Source organism: Tauraco erythrolophus, chromosome 2 (assembly GCF_009769465.1).
Source record: "Tauraco erythrolophus isolate bTauEry1 chromosome 2, bTauEry1.pri, whole genome shotgun sequence".
Classification (NCBI taxonomy): domain Eukaryota; kingdom Metazoa; phylum Chordata; class Aves; order Musophagiformes; family Musophagidae; genus Tauraco; species Tauraco erythrolophus.
Window position 1 is genome coordinate 124,229,673 of NC_141466.1, and position 19,834 is coordinate 124,249,506.

A 19,834-nucleotide genomic window follows, 5' to 3' on the forward strand; every position below is an offset into this window, starting at 1 on the left:
GGGCCATTGGGATTTATTTAGTTCACTGCTGCAGATGATGCCTTTAGTGCCGCAAACCACCCTGGAGACAAGTCCCAATCATCTGGGGGGGTGATTATGTTCAGTTCTTCCTCCCCGAACCCCCCAGACGTAATTCAGATCCAAACTGGAGAGACAGGCAGGCACGCAAGAGGGGAACCCGGCACCGCGCAGCCCCTCTGAAGCCATGTACAGGAGCAGCTTCCTCCGCGAGGTGCGCAAGGAGAAGTACGAGCGGTCAGACGCCTACGATGAGCTGCGAGGCTCCCCCGAATTCGATAGTTTGGCCCAAGCCCGGGGCCTGGAGAACCTGCAGGAGCTCAACGAGCGCTTCGCCAGCTACATCAACCGGGCGCGCGTGCTGGAGCAGCGCAACACCATCCTGCGCAAGCAGCTGGAGACCTTCCAGCGCATGGACGAGCTGGTGGGCTTGGACGAAGCCTTCGCCGGGCAGATTGAGTTCAACCGCCAGCGAATGCGGGAGCTTGCGTCCGACCGAGCCAAGCTGGAGCGGGAGGAGAAGGACGCCCAGCGCATGCTCGATGAGTACCGCAACAAGTAAGGCTTGCGAACGGAGGAAGATAGATGGTCTCTTTTCCATAGTTAATCTTAGTAGTAAGGTTGGGTTCCTAAGGATGGGTTTGGTGTCACCAGCTGCTTCTCGTGCATTGGTGATGCTTTTCCTTGTGGATCAGACTTGTAGCTAGGGACAGCGTGTAAGCCCATGGTGAAAAGCAAGGTGCTAGGAGATGGGGAGCTCCAGCTCTGCATTTCATGGTCTCACTGCTACTAGATGGGCAATTGCCCTCCCCTTTCCATGGCAGCAGATCCTTGCTGTGGCACACATCAGTTGAGTTGTTGCTCATTAGCTTTAGGAGGATTGTGCTGCAAAGAGGGAATAACCCAAATGGCTCGAAGCAAGTCTTGTGTCTGAGCAACACTGAGTTACATGACCCCAAACATCTCCTGAAATATGTGAGACGTCTCTGAGAAACTCTTATTTACCGGCCTTGTGAGGCACCTGGGCCAGTCTGTGCCAGCCACTACAGATGTGGGATGAAAAGAAAGTAAATAATTTTTTTCCTGGTGTGTGAAATTTGCCTAATTACCCTCCTCTTCTTCCTTGCATCCCTCTATTTCCATCTCATGCTGCTAAAGCAGTAGCTGTAAGAACAGGTTTCCCCTAACTTCACCTCTGTTTAACCTCAGTGGTGCCGTAAATCAAAGAGCAGGAGCCTTGGGGGCTGCAGCATACGAGTGCCTCCAGACACGTGTAGTCCTTTCCCTTCAGCAACAGGCAGTGTTGGCCGTGTTGCTTAATTAATTACACAATGGGACTTGGTGAGTGTTGCTCATGAAAGGACTGCTCACAGGAGAGAAGGGTCTTGGCTTCCTGTTGCTTATGGGTAAGGTTTTTTTCCCCCTAAACATCTATCTGAAATTTGACAGCAGCATGGAGGCTGAAGAAGAGTTTTTCATCCTCTGCCCCACCAAAGGGTGAGAGGTTAACTCTATATAACATGCTTTAGCTTAGGAACTCTTCTTACTGACAGTGCTAGGAAGGAGAAAAATGAAATATTTTCAACAAATGCAGTCTTGGTAGAAGTGCAGCCACTCCTGGGCAATGCTCACCGCACTCACCAGAAACATTTTTAATAAGGCAGAAGGTGAATCATCCGGAGCACTGTCTTGCGAACACAGAAATACGCGTCCCTCAAGACTTCATCCCGCATCTCCATCACAGACTTTCTGTCCAACCTTGCTCAAATGACGTGATTTTTCCCTCTGATCCTCTACTGATTTTCCCCTCCTCTGGATTAGTAAGTGTGAGACTGATAATATTTTTCTTTTCTGTCTCCGATCATTTTTCAACTGGAAAGAGCCGGAAAACAGATGCGCGGTAATTGACGTCGAGGCCATCTGTATCTTTAGGCCATGGTCCGATGATGTATCGCTATCGGCAACCATACAGTCCCAGTGCATCCTCATCCTGTCCTCTCCAGCCCTGCACATCACCTCGTCTGCTGTGCTGCCACAGCTATTCCCGGGGCCACGCTGAGATTTGAATTAAGAAAAGGAGCCAGCTAAAAAAAAAAAAAAAAAAATTAAAAAATTAAAAAAGAATATCTCCAGCCCAGTGCAGCGGGCTGCCACACAAGCAGCCCGTGGGGGCTGTGAGCTACGGCGCAGCTATAGAAATGCCAAGCCCTGATCTCTCTTTCTCGTCCTACAGCAGAGAATAACCCGTCCAGGTGCACTGAGCCTAAATGCTGGAAATGGTCAGATGTCCACAATGCCCTGACTCAGTGCCAGCGAGGAATAAGCACCTGATGAGGCAGTTTTCTATTCCAATATTTATAAGCAGGAAATTCAGCTATGAGCCAATGTTATAATGTAGCTGTTAACTCTGATACTATTTCATATGTTTTTTTGCGATGGCATCTATGAGATTTTGACTAGACTCAGTATTTAAATGGCTAGCTGCATATTGGTTGAAAATATGGGCAAACTGTATAGAAACATGCAGTGCTATGGGATAGCTAGGCAAAAACACATTCTCTTTGGAGTATTTCAGGCAGGCAAAGAGTCAATGCAGTGAAACACACAACTCCCTCTTTGATTTCAACTTTGATTGCAAGAGAAACTGGCAAGAAGAAAATTAGAAAAAGTGGCCAGAAGAAAATGAGTTTGTCCTGGCTACCTTTTAATGGATTCCTGCATCCACCTGAGCAGTTTGTGAATTAACTGCCTGTATAATCCCCCAGCAGCAGGATTAGGGATCTGACACAAAGCTAAATTACTTTTTATTAAGAGTTGCTTTACACAAGCGGTAAACAGGTGGGGAGGGCATGGAAAGTCCTGGAAGGCAAACACCCAGAGAAGGATATTTCTCTTGAAAATGAGATTTAAGACCCGTTACAGGGGTAGTTAGTGACTTCTTAGAAAAAACAGATGGTGCTTTGTCATATAATCTTGGGATGTTCACTCAGCAGCTGTAAAGAAAAGTAAAAAGGAAACTTGGACTATAGGGAAGCCAACAACATTGCAATTTAAAGATACACAGGGCCATTACAATGGAAGGGCAGTGGCTGCTTTTTAACCAAATTGCCTTCAGTTTACATCAAGAAGTGAATTTTGGTTTTATTTTTTTTTTCTTGGGAGCTGCTGAATTTGACCTGAAGACAGACATGAAAGTTTCTCCAGCATCTCAAAAAAATTAGTTGGGTTTGGAGTTGCAGGCGTTAAAACAAGTACTCAGCCTTCTCACCCTGTTTCTACCTCACAGCCATCCTGATGGCTATGATTTCAGCTACTTAACTGAATTAAAGCTCTCTAAACAAAACATGGGAGGAATAATCTGCTAGGGCCTTGCCATGCTTCTGAAACCAGATGCGTTCCTGTGCTGAAGAACTGCTCCCCTACCTGGGTCTGCGCTCAGTTGGCAGCAGACAGTGCGGTTTTCCTGCTTCATTTTGAAACATAAAGCATCTACTTTTGTCATGCTAGGATAACAAAATGTCTTTGAGTGGAGCACAGTGTACCAGTTAATTGACAAATGTCTGTGTCTTTCACTAATGCAGAGAATTTTAGCGCTTACAACCCATTCTTTTACTCGCTTTCACAATTTGGGATATAGATTTATATCTGTAAGTCAACCTTTTAAAGCTACATTTATGTAAGTAAACCTTTTAAAGCTGCATTTAAACCCAGTAGGGCCTGGGAGTACTGGGTCTGTACAACTCAATGTGCATGAACCACTGTACAGCAGATTACGTTAAAGTTTATTTTTAAATCCTCTGTAGTCACATTCATAGCTTGCCCCATTAATATGAATAATTCAGACTCTGTACCAGTGGAGAATTCTTTCTCTTGAAGTTGCAAAAAAAAGCATTGCTAGGAATTGATTGGATGCATCTCATAAAAAGACCAGTCATGCTAATTTTACTGAGCGTCATTATTATAGCAACGTTGCATCTGGCTGTGGGAAAGGACTGTATTTCTCTCCCCATGACATTAGGAAAGATGCTGAAACCCAGATTTTAGCGCCCTTGCCTGAAGAGGATTAATTAACTTCAGAAATTAGAAGTCTTGCTAATTGATTGTTTCATTTAAAATTCATTTACTGCTAATCTTGTGGGTTTTGCATGCGATATGATTCCCTGGAAGTTGCTAGACACGGAAATCGGCACTTGTGTTCTCCAAGCTGCGCAGCGTGGTGATGCTCAGGTGAGCCAACACCCTCTGGGGCCACCATGGAGACCCAACACCCGTGAGAGAAAGCAAAAACGAGTAGGAAAACACGGTAGCTGGGACATGGGGAGTACCAGAACTCCATCAGCAAAGCCATCTTCAAGCCCTGTCTGTAGGGTTTGTCTCTGCGCTGCTGCTGCTGCTTCTTTGGTGATAAGGAGAGCTTTATCCTGCTGCAGGTGAGGAGGTCCTGCCTGCCCTTCAGCCCCTCCTCCAACTGCCAAAATCTTGCCCTGTGGCTGTCAGCCACTTGACAGCAGCTTCTTGATACCGCAGGTAGCAATCTGTTCATAAATCCGCAGGGAGCAGCCCTCAAGCGTTATTGGCCGATCCGTCATCCCCGTAGGACCAGCATTCTGCAGTTTGTGCCCTCTTTGGCACCTAAATTACTGCTGTCTCTATTGACAAAAGGCTACCAAAGTGCCTCAGGGGAGGGGAAGAGGAAGAGCAGAAAAGTTTAACCTCGGCTCGCACAAGCCAAAAGGCTTCATACGCTGCTGGAAGAGTTCAGGAGAGTTCAACAGAGTCAGTGTTTGTCTTTATATAGAATCATAAAATCATAGAATGGTTTGGGTTGGAAGGCACCTCAAAGATCATCTAGTTCCAACCCCTCTGCCATGGGCAGGGAAACCCTCCACTACACCAGGTTGCCCAAAACCTCATCCAACCTGGCCTTGAACACTTCCAAGGATGGGGCATCCACAACTTCTCTGGGCAACCTATTCCAGTGCTTCACCACCCTCAGAGTGAAAAATTTCTTCCTTAGATCTGATCTAAATCTCCCCTCTTTCAGTTTAAAGCCATTGCCCCTTGTCTTATCACTATATACTCTTGTAAAAAGTAAAGTAAAAGTAAAAAAAAATATTACAAGCCCAGGCTTGACACCAAAGTGAGTATCTGGCCATTGAGCATCACGAAGATGTGTTGTGGCTGTTTTTTCTCTGGTGAGGAGCCAGCAGAGACAGGGTCCGAAAAAAAAAGAGTGCCTTGACCTGGCCCCATCTTTGGAGAGCAGGCACAAGCCGTCTGTCGACTGGGGATGGGAGAAGAGATTTACAACGTTGCTGGAACTGTGCTTCCCAGGTGGAGAAACAAACCTAGCAGAGGAGACTGCCCTCCTGCATGCCCAATGCTTTCAGCAGGGCAGTACCCCGAGCTGTATGGGGGCTCAAGGGGCTTAGCAAATACCTGTAAACCTGTTAGAGCCCCACCAGAGAGCTGCTAAGCCAAGAGGGGTGAGGTGATGGGAATCTTTAAACCTCTGATCTGCTTGCTTTGAGCCTGGCAGCCCCCTCCACTGCGTTTCTTGTCCCCTATGCAAAAAATAATTAATATCCCTTTTTTTACCTAAACAGTCCAAAAAGGTTTATTGCAGCCCTAAAGCTACTTGACTAGGTGAGAGGATTTTTTTTAAAAAAAAACAAACAAAGGAGATGAATCTCATGGCTCTTAAGGTCCAGGAAAGGCTGACCAGCAACCATCTAAGAAAAACTTGACCTCTTTTCAACATGTCCAGCTAATTACTTGAACATTGAAATCAGGTTTGAAGCATAACAGGGCTGCCATCTGTCAGTCATTGCACTTACATAGACACATTTCAGCAGGCACAGAGGCATCATGAGGTCTCTGAAGCATTTCTAAGAGGTCCTCAGCCCTTTTGCACTGAGCTTCTGGAGTAGATCGAACATCACTTAAAAGCAATTCTCCTTCAAAGGGTAATCATACCATACTAACTCTCACAAAGCTGCCAGGTGGATTTACAGCTGTGTGATACAGCAGGTATTTAGGTTGTTTCAGAGTGAAGGAAAATGTAGCTGAATATTTTGGTCATGTAAAGAATTTTTGAGTGAGGACCCAGCAACTAGTCAGATTTCAGCAGGCCTGAATGATGTTAGGGCTGAGATTTAGACCCTGACTCTATTGGGTGGTTGTATATTACTAGGAGTGTAAATTCAGCCTTTTACTGTAGCTGTATATTTGATTTCACAAACTTCCACCAACTGCTTCATTCTTGCTCAGTTGTCGGAAAGGATCTACGTTAACAAAGTGTTTATTGCCAACTGCATGCAAAAATTTTATGAAATAGATAGAAAATTGGTTGAAGGTGAACGCGATAAACAGCAGAAACAGAGGCAGTCTCGCTTTTGAAGGTGAATATTCTTGGTTGTATCCTTGGAAGTGGAGCCTGTGTTACTACAGTTTGGCAAAAAGACATCATTTTAATTTTGCCAGAAAATAGCACTTCAGCTGAGGTGTCCCAGCAATTTGTAGGAGTGATAATGAGACAAAACCTCATCATTTTCACTTCTTTCTTTGCTGTTCATGATAAGAGTTGAAAACAGACCAGTGACTAACCCTGCTAGTATCATGGGATTTCAAAAGAAGGGAAAGTTGGGCAACCAGAGCACCAAGTTGAGTCCATTTCTCTGTTCTGCCACGTTCTTCCTTTGCAGTCCTGATCAGTTCACGAGTGACCCCATCTCTTCTGCTCTTCAAGATATGTTGAAAGAGATGAGAATAACATTGGCTGTTCATCCTTCAGGAGATAAAAAGAAGTGAGGTTGACATGACCATTATAACCTGATCCTTGATGTGTTCAGTCCAGGAACTGACAGGTTGCCTGTTGACTGGATTAAGTCCCTTAGATGCCACCAGCGTATCTGGGCTGAATCATTGATTTCCAAAGACAGGTGAAGGTTTATGTTCAATCCTGAGTTACAGCCGTGTCCATACTTGTGTTGATGCCCATTGCTTGTACTGCAAGTGAAGGGCATTCACCACCAGAGTTGATTTGTCACTAACCATGAGGGTTTCTTGTAGAAAGTAAGAAAATGACAGCTTTTTGTATCTCTGTATCTCTATTATTTTAGGAAAAGCAAAGGGATAAACAGGGGTAGACCGAATTTATGTACTTTGGCACTGGCAGCAGATGGAGTTTGGTGAGCTGTTTGTTCAGCTCAAACTCTCATTGCCTTGTAATATAGATGCTTCTGGCTTTTTTTGTTTTATTTAAGGAGGTGTCATTAAACCATATTTGAACTTTTTATATAAACTATTAAGCATTTTATAAATAGTTTATTTAGCGAAAGGAACAAACAACAGTAATCAACAATTACGAAGGTTTGTACTCTGCAGGTAAAAGGCTTTACTGGAAGATAATTCTATCTAACATACAAATACAGAGCCCTAATTCTTAAAGAATACGTGCTATTTCCTCAAATGAAAGATAAACACAATATATATCCATTGTTCACGCAGTACAGGAACATGCACATTATGCACTTGTGGACATTTTATAAATGCATAAGGATAGTTGGCTAAATGCAGTGCTTACTAAGACTCACAGGTGAATTTGACCAAACTGAAATATGAATTGCGATTAAAGAAAGCACAAAGCTTGATTCATGAAAGCATCATAGTACAACATTATTCATGCACAATCAATATGTGAAATTGCAACCCTTGTGTTTAATGTGTCTGTCCTGAAAATGCTTATTGAACATCATCAGGTAGAACCAAAAACCAAGTACAATGTAATGAAATGCTAATTGCCAATGTAGCAAGAATTCGTATAGTAACCACTGATGAATGGCTGTCGCTGTAGTCCAACACCAATCAAATAGACTTTTTTGGTAAATAGTCCATTCTTGGGCTTTGTGAAAACGTGATAGCAAATGTGTGGCATTCCATTCTCTTCTGCTACATAAATTGAGGACAAGAAGTTAGTCAATTCTGGAATTACTCTCAGCATCTGGGACTAAAAAAAAAAAAGATAACGCTAATGCATAAATAAATCTTTTAGGCCCTTTTAAGATTCATATTCTGCTTTCGTGTGAAGCATATGTTGTGCATGATAGTGCAGATGACAGTGCAGTTTGCAGAAGGATGAACCACTGAACTTCGTCTCCCTTGTTCTATTTGCAGGTATAGAAATGAACGTGAATATCAGCAGAGGCTAAAAGAAACCCTTGAACGCCTTAATAAGGTAAGCCTGGAAAAATAGAAAAGGAAAAGTCTTTATAGTATTTTCCTTTGATTTCATTTACTACAGCAAGCTGCTTTGAAGAAGCAGTAGGAAGATAAAACGTCATTTTCTTGTCATTATGCACTGATGCAAAGTTCTCCTTCCCCTCCATCCCCCTCCCTTAGCCTTGTGCAAATGACTGAGCCTTGGCGTGTGTGTCCGCACTGTAGTGCCCTGCTCTGTACAGTCTTGCTGATTTTGGTCAGGTAGCACATGCCATCTGCAGCCCACAGCCTCAGCTGTGCTCAAGACTTCATTCATTTTTCAGTAAGACTAAGAACTAGGAGAATCTGCTGCGTAACATTCCTTTCAGAGCATCAGCAAACGGCTCCTGCATTCATTTCGGGACCTGGAGTTGACATACGGGTTGCTTCTTCCACATCCAATGTGAATTTTGCAAATTCACACTTGCTGAAGATCTGGCACATGTTTAGGTGCCTTTAATTAAACTCTTCTAACGCTCTATTTTTTTTAACTCATAGATTCATAGATTTCTAGGTTGGAAAAGACCTTAGAGATCATCCAGTCCAACCGTCCCTAATCTCCCATTAACCAATATCCTTAAGTAGTTCATCTCAGAAGACAATTTCTCTCTGAGTGAATTAGAGGCTGCACACAGAGGTAGGAAGAGCTGATTTATTAGTCATACTGTGCAGCCAATACACATGTCTAAGAGTCTGGAATATGACCAGAGAAAATGTATTTGTTGCTAAATATCTCCTTCTCTCACTTTTTTTTTTTAATAAGCTACTGTATTAAAGTATATTTAGAACTGATGTCATGGCATGATGAGAAAATGCTGGTTGTGTCTAAGTCTTCATGTCTGGTGGATCTCAAAGCTCCTCAGTCCCTTGCAGGGTATGGTCAGCCCTTCCCAGGACGGACCCTCAGCTTCCTATTAGATTTCCAAATAAAAGAGAAGCCACAAAACCCCCTGATTTGTTCCTTTCACAATAAAACATAAGAAATGTTTATGTTGAGCTGCATGAGCTGCACTTTCCTGAGCCATGGGAAGAGAAATAATAATAATAATAATAATAATAATAATAATGGCTCAGAGAAAATATAAACGTTTACTAACATACTTAGCATATTTCCAAACCAACTCTGTGAAACTGAGCAATGATATGCATGTTTTATATTAAAAAAATATGCTTTTTAGCATTTATATCTCCAATGAGCTTAAATATCATGCATCAGTGCTATTTTCCAGTGTGCTAGCAGGGCTTTTTGACACCCTGCAAGCCTTTAAAAAATACTTATGGAGGCAAATATTTTGTAAGGAGTAGCTGGAGCTGGTGGGTGCATCTTCACAGTTCCTCTGAGCCAATCTGTGGTTAAAGAAAATTGGATTGATTTGACAACCCCAGGCACAGCTCAAGATCTTTCTTGAGCTGCGGAGGATGTTTTTATCCCAGGTTGCGTCTAGGCTGCTCCTCTTGCAGCAGCAATTTTTGTTGGGGCACCAAATGCTGGTGAGAACACAACTGATGTTCTGTACAGTGCCCAAGACATTGCCTGAAACCTGCATTTTCCAACAGATGGAGGATCAGTTTGGAAAATCAGCAAACACTGGTTCTGGAGAGATCTAAGGGATTTCTCTTCCATGGTAAATGAAAATACTGCTTCAGCACATGGATCAACTTTCTGGAATCAGCACCTAAAGCAGAATGTTTTTTCAGAAGTTGAGTGAACAGCAAACACTGCGAAGTTCAGAAGAAAACATGTAGGCGCTGCACTGTCCTGATACACAGCATCATCAGTGAAGCTGGTCTATCTGAAAGCAGGGAATAAAAGCAAAAGTATTTTTCCCCTTCGAAGGAACATTTGGAAAGCTGAATGCTGTTTTTGCTTATCGCGTGCAGAAATATTTGCTTATCGGTATTATCTAGGGACCCGTGGGCTTTTTTTGGCTCTTCCCCAAGCCTCCCAACGTGGCCATTGTCCTGCTGATCTTCCTTTCAATAGGAAGGCAGAGGAGTGCAGAAAAGCAGCGGGCATTCCTGATGACTGGCTCCGAATGTGCTGGGCTGGATGTGTCTGGATCAGCCACTGCCGTCTCACAAAGCAGAGAGACCGCTGGAGAGGTCTCTGGCTGAGAGGCTCAGCAGCATAATGAGACAGCAAACGTCTACACATTTTTGGAATAGCGCGTGCTGTGCACGTGCAAAACCTAAAAATCCCCTTGTACCAGTCATATGCTGCACCCAGAAATTTCAGTCTTTTATTTGCAACCTGTGATCCACTCACTGAGACATATGTACAGCTGGTAATGGCACGTAGGTAATTTTAAAGAGACACATTTAAATCATTTTGGTTTGGTTTTTTTTTTTTGTAAACTTTGAGTTACATGCAGAAATCAAGACTTTCTTGAGGCAAATTGCAAACCGCAGCGGAACTTTGTAGAGCTGCAAGGAAGATTCAGTGGACAACTTTCACGATACTTTCTCAAAAGCTGTATTTCACAGTATTAATTAATGATAAACCTAACCAAGAAGGCACGCACTAAGTAGAAGAATAAAGCTGTTCCCTTCACACTTGTATATTTGTAAGATATATTGCCAGGTTTCATGGAAATGATTTTATATTCAAGGGCTTGTATTGAATAACATAACATATGAAAAATCTAAATTTGACCTTTGGGCGGAAATGGAGATTTCTCTGGATTTAAATACCAGTGCCACTCATACCTATGTACTTCGAGACCACGATTGCTAGTCATACACCTTGTCCTCTGAATTAATTGGACAGTACGAACTTTTGTCCTCCCGATATATTAGAAACTTCTGCAGCAAGCTGATTTTTATTGGACTTGCTCATCTGTCATGTTTACTTTCAAAAATGGCTCCAAACTGACAAATGTTTGTGACATTTGAGAACACACCAAAAGGAGTGAAAATACTTTGAACCATCCTGGGTTTTTTTTTGTAAGGGATTCTTTCCTGGAGATATTAAAAAGTCGTCAGGATACCTCAGGTCCTGTCATAAACACTCAGTGCCTTAGTCTGTTGATGTCATCTGTTTAGAAGATTCACATACCATTGCAAGCTTTTAGCGTCAAAGACTGGTGTTTCATAGCGTCTACTACTTGGCTCCCAGCATTCATAAAGCATATGGTAAAAGTATTTTGACAGTGCCAGTGCCAAACTGTGTCATAAATCATATTTGTGCAGAAAAGCAGCATGTACAATAGGAGAACACGATAAATAAGGTGCCTGTTGTTGGTTGGTTTCATACTACTTTGGTTTCCCCCAGTAGGCTTTAGTTCTCCACGCAGCCCGCTACGCACGTACCATGGCTCACGTGGTGGCTAAGTGGCTGCTGTGGTTTTGACACTCCAGCTGTACATACTGACCGTGCCCTGTGTCTCTGCGTTGCAGGAAGCCGATGAAGCACTGCTGTGCAACCTGGAGCTGCAGATCGAGTCCCAGTTCCTGCAGGACGACATTAATGCCACAAAGGACAGATACAAGAAGGTAACTGGCTGAATTTACCATCTTCTTTAGAGCTTCCTTGCCCTTCTCCGTAATCTGTTCCAGTAGGAAGTTAAGGTGAATCCTGTTTGTGTTTTGGTGGGTAAATACTGTGCTCAGCCAAATGGCTGTAATGTACCCTTAGCATGATGAAACTGTCAGCACACATGCACTCAAAATCAGGTCTAAAACCACATTCCAAAACCAAGTCTGAACGTGAACTTTTATATGCTGAAAGAAGTAAATATCTAGGAATAAACCTCCGAAGAGGAGCACATTGAAGGGAGCTCCTTGCTATAGCATTTTCTGATGAAAATGTTTTTTTCTCCATCACAGAACCTTATGGAAATCCAGACCTACGTCAATGTTTTGCAGCAGATCATCCAGACGACCCCTCGCGTGTCCCCTATAACCACTGGCGTATGTGAGGTAAGCGTTGCTGTCAGTAAATGCGTGCTGCTCCAAGTAAGAAAGAGATGATGTTTACTCTTAAAGTGTCTTAGGTCCTCTAACACTCCAAGGTTAGATGAAAACTGCAACAACTATGAGTAACTACTGAATATGAGAGAAAAAACTGACTGCAGCTTTGGAAAACTGGATTGGTCAGGAGAAGAGAAATTGCGTTAAGTATACTCCAGCATATGTGTGAGCCCCAAAAATGGCTAGTTTAAAAGTATTTGAATTAGTTACACTTCCTATCTGAAGAGGAGCTGGCAGGACGTATGGGTATTTATGAAGAAAGTAAATCTTATCCTGAAGGGACAAGATGTGGTGAAAATTTGTAAATCAAATAAGTTGCTACAGACTAGAGGAAAACTTGGTGATTGCCACCAATACGAGTGGATATGCCAAGAATATTTATTAGTTGGGAGAAGATATGAACACCTGTACCTACAGGTCTAATTTCAACATAAGCTGTACTTCTAATGTCCTGCCAGCTGACATCTTTTATTCTTAAAGTTATGCCACAAGGGTTTACTTGAGGTTCAATACTCGTCTTTATATTTGTCTTTTGTCATTTTCTGCTTATCTTTACAGTTTATTTCCAGTAGTGGAATTTCTTTTGTCTCTTTTAAAAGTGTGAAACATACTTTCCTGTACACACGTCGTTTTTCTCCCAACCAGGAAAAACTGATAGCGGAGAGGAGGATCCCAGTTCTGCAGAGCCAGCTGGAGGAATACAAGAGCATCCTCTGCCAGCTACAGGCACAGAAATACAAACTGCAGACAGAGGTACTGCCATCACTAGCCATAAACACAATCATGATGCTCATGAGCACTGCTCTTTTCATGGTCACACAGTCTTTCACAGGGTCTTGTGAACTCATTTGACTTGGAGGTGCGTTTTCATTTTAGCTTTCCACCTTTTTCTTCAGCTATTTCATTCCCTTTCTCTCAGTGGCCCAAATCATCAGGTTTAGTTGGCAGGGAGGGCTGTAGGTATCATCACAACAAAGCTATCCTTGCCTATCGGAGTAGCTGGTGGGAGAAGGTTTCCACGTTGCAACTGGATTCCTGCAGGATGGAGTCAGCAGAGGGTCATGGGTGGAGAAGTCACACAGGACTGGTCTTGCTTTCTTTCTTACTGAGCTCAGACTGGGAATTAGCTCCATGAAAAATGATGGTGGACCTTCAGGGCTCTGCCCAGTCCTTTCCATCAGTGCCACATCCAATGCTGAGCTTGCTGTGAGACTTGGTAATCAAAACTGAAATAGGTTTCAAGCTACATTTGGCGTCCTGCGTTCATCCCCGTCATTACCAAGCACTAAGTCAACGCCTCTCCTATGCTTAGACACTACCAGCACCAAAACCATCTGCTTTTTGCCAATTCCTGATTTGCAGAAAATGACTGGCCAAGGCTTTTGACTCATTGCTCTTGCCCATCTCCCAGCCAAACTTGCTGTAAATCAACCTTCCATCTCCAGCCAGTGTCTTTGAGCAAGTGTGCAGTGCAGGGACAAGGGCGGCAGGAGACACAGGAGCAGCTAAAGGCTACAGTGAAGAGAAACCAGTCCTGTATAATTGCCAATGGCAGATGTACCTACACACAGTTGAGTGTTTCTTAGTGGGTAGGGATGGAGAATGCCCACCTTAGAACCCCCAAATACACCTTCCTTTGAGCCTGGAGTTGTCCATCCGGGGTGAGGAGAGTGATATACTGACATAAAACTCCTTTTAGTGGGATTTTGGACTCCTCTGAACAGTCAGAGCAGCAGTTCTTCACTTTCTGAGTGTAACTTCTTTCTACTTCTAGGGCACTTGGGGACAGTGCTGCCCCTGGGTCTTTGTCTTGGTCTCTTTCTCATGTCTGATGCTCTGGTGGAAAGGACACATGCGCTTGGGAAGGGCAAGAATCAATATTGTGATAAATGAGATAATGAGTCAATAAAGAAAGGGGAGAAAAAGAGCGTTCTGCTGGCAGATGGAGAGGCACTCTTTGGGGATTTAGTCATGCTGCTTTCAAAATCAAGCCTTCATGTCCCATTTAGAAATGTATTCATTCATTAATTCCCATGCCTTGAGATTAAAGGAGTGAAATAACTTTATGAGTGAAGGTTGATGACGTGGTTGCTTGTGACAGTGAAGGCTGGATCTGATGACTGGGGTATCCTCGAGCTCCTTTACTTACCTGTTTCTGGACCTGATAACCATGTTGCTGAGAGGTTCTCGACTTCATTTTGTGAGCACTAAATACTAAAGGGGTCTGTGGAACCTGCCGGTCCACTCATACACTGCAATATAACCTAACTAATGCCAGGGGACCTAGCTCCTAACTATAGGCTCTTAAAACAGGCTCTTTTGAAAATCTTGCCTGTAACATATAGAAATAAATCAATTATTAAAGAATCCATTAGTCAGTTATTGCCCCATTAGCTTTTTGTGAGTTCATCTCTTTAAAAGCTGTTTGAAAAGGGGGAAAAAAAAAAAAAAAGCAATAGAGGAACTATAATAAAAAGCCAAAAATAGCAGAAGAAAGTGAGAGCAGAATTACACCATCAAATATCCCACCTGTAACTCCTGCCCGCTGTTTTTGCAAGGGACTTATTGCCATCTCCTGGTTGATGTGCTCTTCAGTGACTGGTGTTGAAGCCTTACTGCACAACAGTTATTTTTATCGTTAAAGTAAAAAAGCTGAGGAATTTAATTCAAAAGGAAAGCTTTTTATTTAAAAGAAGACCCTTCCTTAACCTTCAGTGCTTGGTCTGTGGACCAGAGAAGGAAGAACAGGTTTTGCCTGGGCACATCTTCCCAGTTAAGCACTTCTGTTCTCCTTGTAAGACACTTTCTGCTCTGCTGAGGCTGTCCATGAGACATCAGCCAGCCTCGCATGCATGGGGAAGGAGACATCACACAGCTGTTCCCATGGTTCATGCCGATCCCATCATGCATATTGTGGAGCAGAAGCCTTGGGATAGATAAGGGGCAGAGGGGAGTTATTGGTTTTGAATAACAGAACAAACGCAGTGAAACTGCTGCTGTATTTTAGCACTGCAGCCTCACACATTGTAATAAAACATGTTTTGCCTTTGATTAACCCTTAAAATATGGGGATGCTGAATGCTTCAGAGCTGCTTCTTTCACCCACCACTTTTGTTTACCAGACAACCATGCTGGAGCAAGCGATTAAAAACACCCAGGAGAGTTACGACGATGAAATTCAGCTTTATAATGAGCAGATTGAAAACCTTAGGAAGGGGATAGAGGAGGCTGAGAGGACCTTGGAGAAGTACACGACCGACTGCCGCCAGCTGGTGATCTACCAGCAGTCCTTGGAGAATGAGCTGGAACGGTACAAGCGTATCATCCAGAATGAGGAGAGCCGGTAAGGCTGGATTTCTGGACTCTCCCAAAGGGGCCAGTGATCTCTTTTATCTCCTTTCAAAAAGTATGTTTAAGGGCATTTGATCCACCCAAAGCTATGGCCATTTCACACCTTTCACTGGTAGATATGCAGGGATAGGAATCTCAATAGATGCAAAATCTGGTCAAGTCTCTGCCAAGGAAAGGGTCAGAGCCATTCTGAGCTTCTCCTTTCCTTACAGTCTCCTTTCCATACCCTGTCCTGGCGTCAGTGTGCAGAGGTCAGGAGCATACAAAAGCGGTTTAAACACCCTCTCCACTGCCCAGGTGTTGGTGAAGCTTGCTGGGGTGTCACAGGCAGGGTGGTCTCACAGGGCTCAGACAGGTCAAACGTCCTGTAAAGCAAAGCACTCATCACGGCAACTCCATTCTTCATGCAAGGGAGGAAAAAGGGAAGAATAGAAGACATTTGCAGGGATTTCAGTTGAGTTTAAACCTACGGAGGAGCGCTGGCTCCCTCTAATGTCAACCATCAGCCTCACATGAGAAAAGGAGCTGGGCTTTCACAGCAGAGGCTGGTGCCACCTGCGCAGGCAGATGCAGCAGAGCCGGTCTCCTGAGCACCCAGAAAGCTGCTCTGGGTTGTCCAGAAGACGCAGGGGAAGGACACTTACTGATAGTCAACATCTAACATGTGGGGAACAGATGTTTCATCAATTTTCAGAGTCTCATTTTGGATACCGCATTCTGGTTAGGAGTATCCAATCAGGGTAATTCTCGGTGCCCAAAACCAAAACGTGCATCCTTTGCATATCTACACAGCATGTGTATCCTCCCTACGGGCCAAAATAGCTGTCTCAAGTTCTGGCAGAGCAGACTGGAAAGTCCACAGATATAGTAACTGGTTTGCATATAGGCCAGTCTCTTGGTTTTAATTTTTAACCCTTAATACCACTGACTCCTCAAACACTTTCCAAGGAAGACTGCTCAGTTTTCTTCTTGCCCTTCTGAAGTCAGGCATATGCAGGTAACATTGGAACATCTACCAAATTTCATATTTTACCTGCCAGCACGTACAGCTCTTGCTGACCGCTGGTAGGCGTGGATTGACTGTTTGCCCATCCAAAATCTACCCATCCTTTCAAAGTGTTGTGCTAAATTACAAACCTGTTGCCGTGGGGTGTTTGCCACCGGTGTACTTTGCCTGGCCGAGCATCCCACATCTGCTGGTAGAAACCAGCTGAACTCCTGCGAAGGTGCTGTGGCTGTGTTAATTATTCCCAGACAAGAAACAGGCTCCCATCATTCTCTTTGACTCCTCACCACAGAGAAATACGTTTCTTTAACCTCCATGCTTCATTTTGCGCAATTTCACTTGCTCTTGATGGAAACGAGGGGGAGAGGTCTGACCGATGCGCGTCTTCTCCGGCAGGTTAAACTCTGCTATAGCAGGAACGCCAGTCACACTCTTCACGCAGATCTATAGACCTGTCCAGCCTCAAGCTTCGAGGGGAAGAGGTAAACCTGTGACATGTCTTCCTGTGTCTGTCAAGAGCAGCATCATTGTATTTTAAGCTGTTTTTCCATTTGTCTTCCATACAAACACCAGCCATGACAGCCTGACTCCAGCCTTGATAAGTAAACACAATGATTGCAGCTTACCTGAGCTGGCTTTGGGACAAGCTGTCAAAGGCCAAAACCACAACCAAACAAGTTTCTTTTTGCTTATTTTTTGCAATTTACTACTTAGGCCAATCAATAGAGCAGAGTCGGAAGAAACCTGAAACTATGGCAAGAGCTGAGGGTTTTGTGCTGACTCGTTGCAAGTCGTCGGCTCACACCTCAGTTGTGCACAAAGAGCATTAGGGCACGTTGAGCACCACAGGCAGAGGACACTTTTTTGGCCCTCTCTGCGTGTCATGACCTGGTTTCCTATGAATGGTGTTTCCTCCGTGTTGTACGATTGCTTGTTAGTCTCAGGCTGCTTGTAAACCTGGTGGCCAGGAAACGGCCAGGACTTAAAATAGTGAGGCTGCTCTTAACAAAGAGGGGAGTTGGTTTATAGAAAGGTGCTGTAGGTACTAACATACGGGATGACTTACTATAGCTTAAATCCGAAGCGCACTGAGGTCTTACTAACAACAAACTGCCCTGAAATGGAGATAAACTGTCAAATGAGGTTTTTCTTTGGCAGGCAGGTGTGATTTTTCTAACAACTGCTCTGTGAACCGTAGCAGTGTGAGGTGAAGTGGGTCTATAATGCCTGAGGCCCAATCCTCAGCAGGTGTAAACAACTCCTGTCCTGCAAAGCAGTGTTTTACACCCGCTGAGGATCTGGCCCGTCCCTAACCACACCTGCAGGGCTAACAGGGCGTTTCGTGTGCATTTGTGTACCTGTGACGTGGAACGAAACAGCTGCCTGTGGGAAAAGCATATTAATACCTGTCTGTCCCTGTGTTCCCGTAATTCCCAGTACCACACTCTGCCTCCTCTGCTCTAGCTGTTCATGCCATGGAAATCAGTAGCCTGCCCATGCTCCTGCTGCTGTTTTTGGTTTGTTGGTTGGTTTTTTTTTTCTTTCCCCTCCTTAACTCTTGCAGGAGTTATAAAAGCCAGACAAGCTATTTCCACCTAGTCCTACTGCCAGGCCATGCCTCTAACTTTGGGCACCTGGCTTCAGCCTCTGCCTTAGGAGACGAGGTTTCTTGTCTAGTTAATGGGGCCAAACCTGCCATGATACCCAGGAGGAAGGTGCTGAGCCCGCCTGCGGCAGCAGTCACTGGGCACTCCTGCTGAGCAGTCATGTAAGCCTGATAGGTGAATGTTTTGTGCAGCTGCCTCTTTGTCCTGTCCTCACACTTTGTATGGCAGTGGCGACCGCAGGTGCAAAACGGCTACTTGGCCAAGGGGGCCCATGCAAAAGAAGAGGCTGTTTAATGTGCCGACGGAAGCTGTGCTCACATTTGCTGCTGCATTCAGCTCTCCACCTGCAGCAGTGAGTGTGAGAGGCAGCTCCAGTGTGTGCAGCAACTGTGTTCAGCACTGGTTTTGTTTGCTTTGTTTTGCTTTTTCCTTAGATATCACCCAGGCCATGCAAGACATTGCCAGTGTAAAGCCCAGACAAAAAGCCCTGACAAAGAAAATTGCCAGGAAAAAGGAACTGATGTCTAAAGACATAACCGACGGTCTCTCGCCCGAAAGGATGTACGACAGAACTCTGGAAGGTTTTGACCAAGATCAGCTGGAGTTTAGGCATGAAGGCTCAGTCACATGTGAACCTGGGCAGGAGGGATTAGAACTTGATGAAAAAGAAACGGGCCCAGAGGACGTACCTGATGGAGCTCAGATAAGTAAAGCCTTTGACAAATTGTGTAACATTGTGAGGGAAAAAATAAGAGTCCACAAGAGACCAGAGCCTAAACCTGAAGCCCTTCCAAAAGGGCGTTACGTGCTGGTAACAGGGGAGGAACGCTATGAAGAACCTTGCATCTTGGCCCCCTCCGTCCCAGCTGTGGGAGGGATCACAGTTTCCACTGACAACGGGAAGGTGATGAACGGTGGTGAAGTGGAGCCCATACCGGAGCTGCCAGAACCTGCTGAACCATCAGAAAAAGAGAAAGCGGATATCTGTGAAAGGAGGGAAGAGTTTGAACTCCAAGTGAAACAGAAAGAGGAAGAAGAAATGCTTGAATGGAGCAAAAAAACAAGAGGCAAAATCGAGCAAATCACAAAGTATCCGGACATCTCTGAGCCTGAGGCAGTTCCTTCCCCTGGCCTCGTAAGCCCAACTGAGCCAGGAGTCCTTCGAGAGGCAGAATATGACCGAGAAGATAAGCAGGGCCTTTTGTTCAGGGAAGCAGGCTTGCCTGGCTCCATGAGCTACGAGAAGGTGGAGGTGGTGGAGTCCATCGAGAAGTTTTCAGATGACAGAATTCAGACGTACGAAGAGACAGCCATGATTGTGGAGACAATGATAGAGAAGACGAGCAAGAAGAAACCAGGTGACAAAGGCTCTTAAGTGACACACCCCCCCTCCCCCCCGATAGTCAACTTGTCTGGCATAGTTATTAAATGACTGTTTGTTTTTTTTTCCTGACCGAATGATACAGTAGTGAGAGTTTTTGCTGTTTGGTATGGAACAGATAGTGACCTTGATGGCAATTCTGTCTGACGTAGGCTCACCTTTGGTGCACTGACCGTTAGGGCGCTCCAGGGCAACAAGTAATAGGCACATCCTATGCAACTGATTTTTTTCATGATTAGGACA

The 19,834-nt window shown here is 44.3% G+C and overlaps 1 protein-coding gene across 1 annotated transcript; it reads left to right on the forward strand.

Annotated features, from left to right (window-relative positions):
- Positions 1-205: 205 nt before the first annotated feature.
- BFSP1 (beaded filament structural protein 1) lies at positions 206-19,585 on the forward strand. The gene is made up of 8 exons (XM_009980813.2): positions 206-576; positions 8,194-8,254; positions 11,674-11,769; positions 12,103-12,195; positions 12,892-12,999; positions 15,369-15,589; positions 17,000-17,085; positions 18,645-19,585. The coding sequence occupies exons 1-8, from the start codon at positions 206-208 to the stop codon at positions 19,583-19,585; spliced, it is 1,977 nt and encodes a 658-aa protein (XP_009979115.2).
- The last annotated feature ends 249 nt before the right edge of the window (positions 19,586-19,834 follow it).

Excerpts from the sequence above, each read along its gene's own strand:
- BFSP1 (XM_009980813.2), top strand. The coding sequence starts at position 206 with ATGTACAGGAGCAGCTTCCTCCGCGAGGTGCGCAAGGAGAAGTACGAG. Across the intron at positions 15,590-16,999 it reads ATCCAGAATGAGGAGAGCCG|GTTAAACTCTGCTATAGCAG; the intron begins GTAAGGCTGGAT and ends CTTCTCCGGCAG. Across the intron at positions 17,086-18,644 it reads TCAAGCTTCGAGGGGAAGAG|ATATCACCCAGGCCATGCAA; the intron begins GTAAACCTGTGA and ends CTTTTTCCTTAG.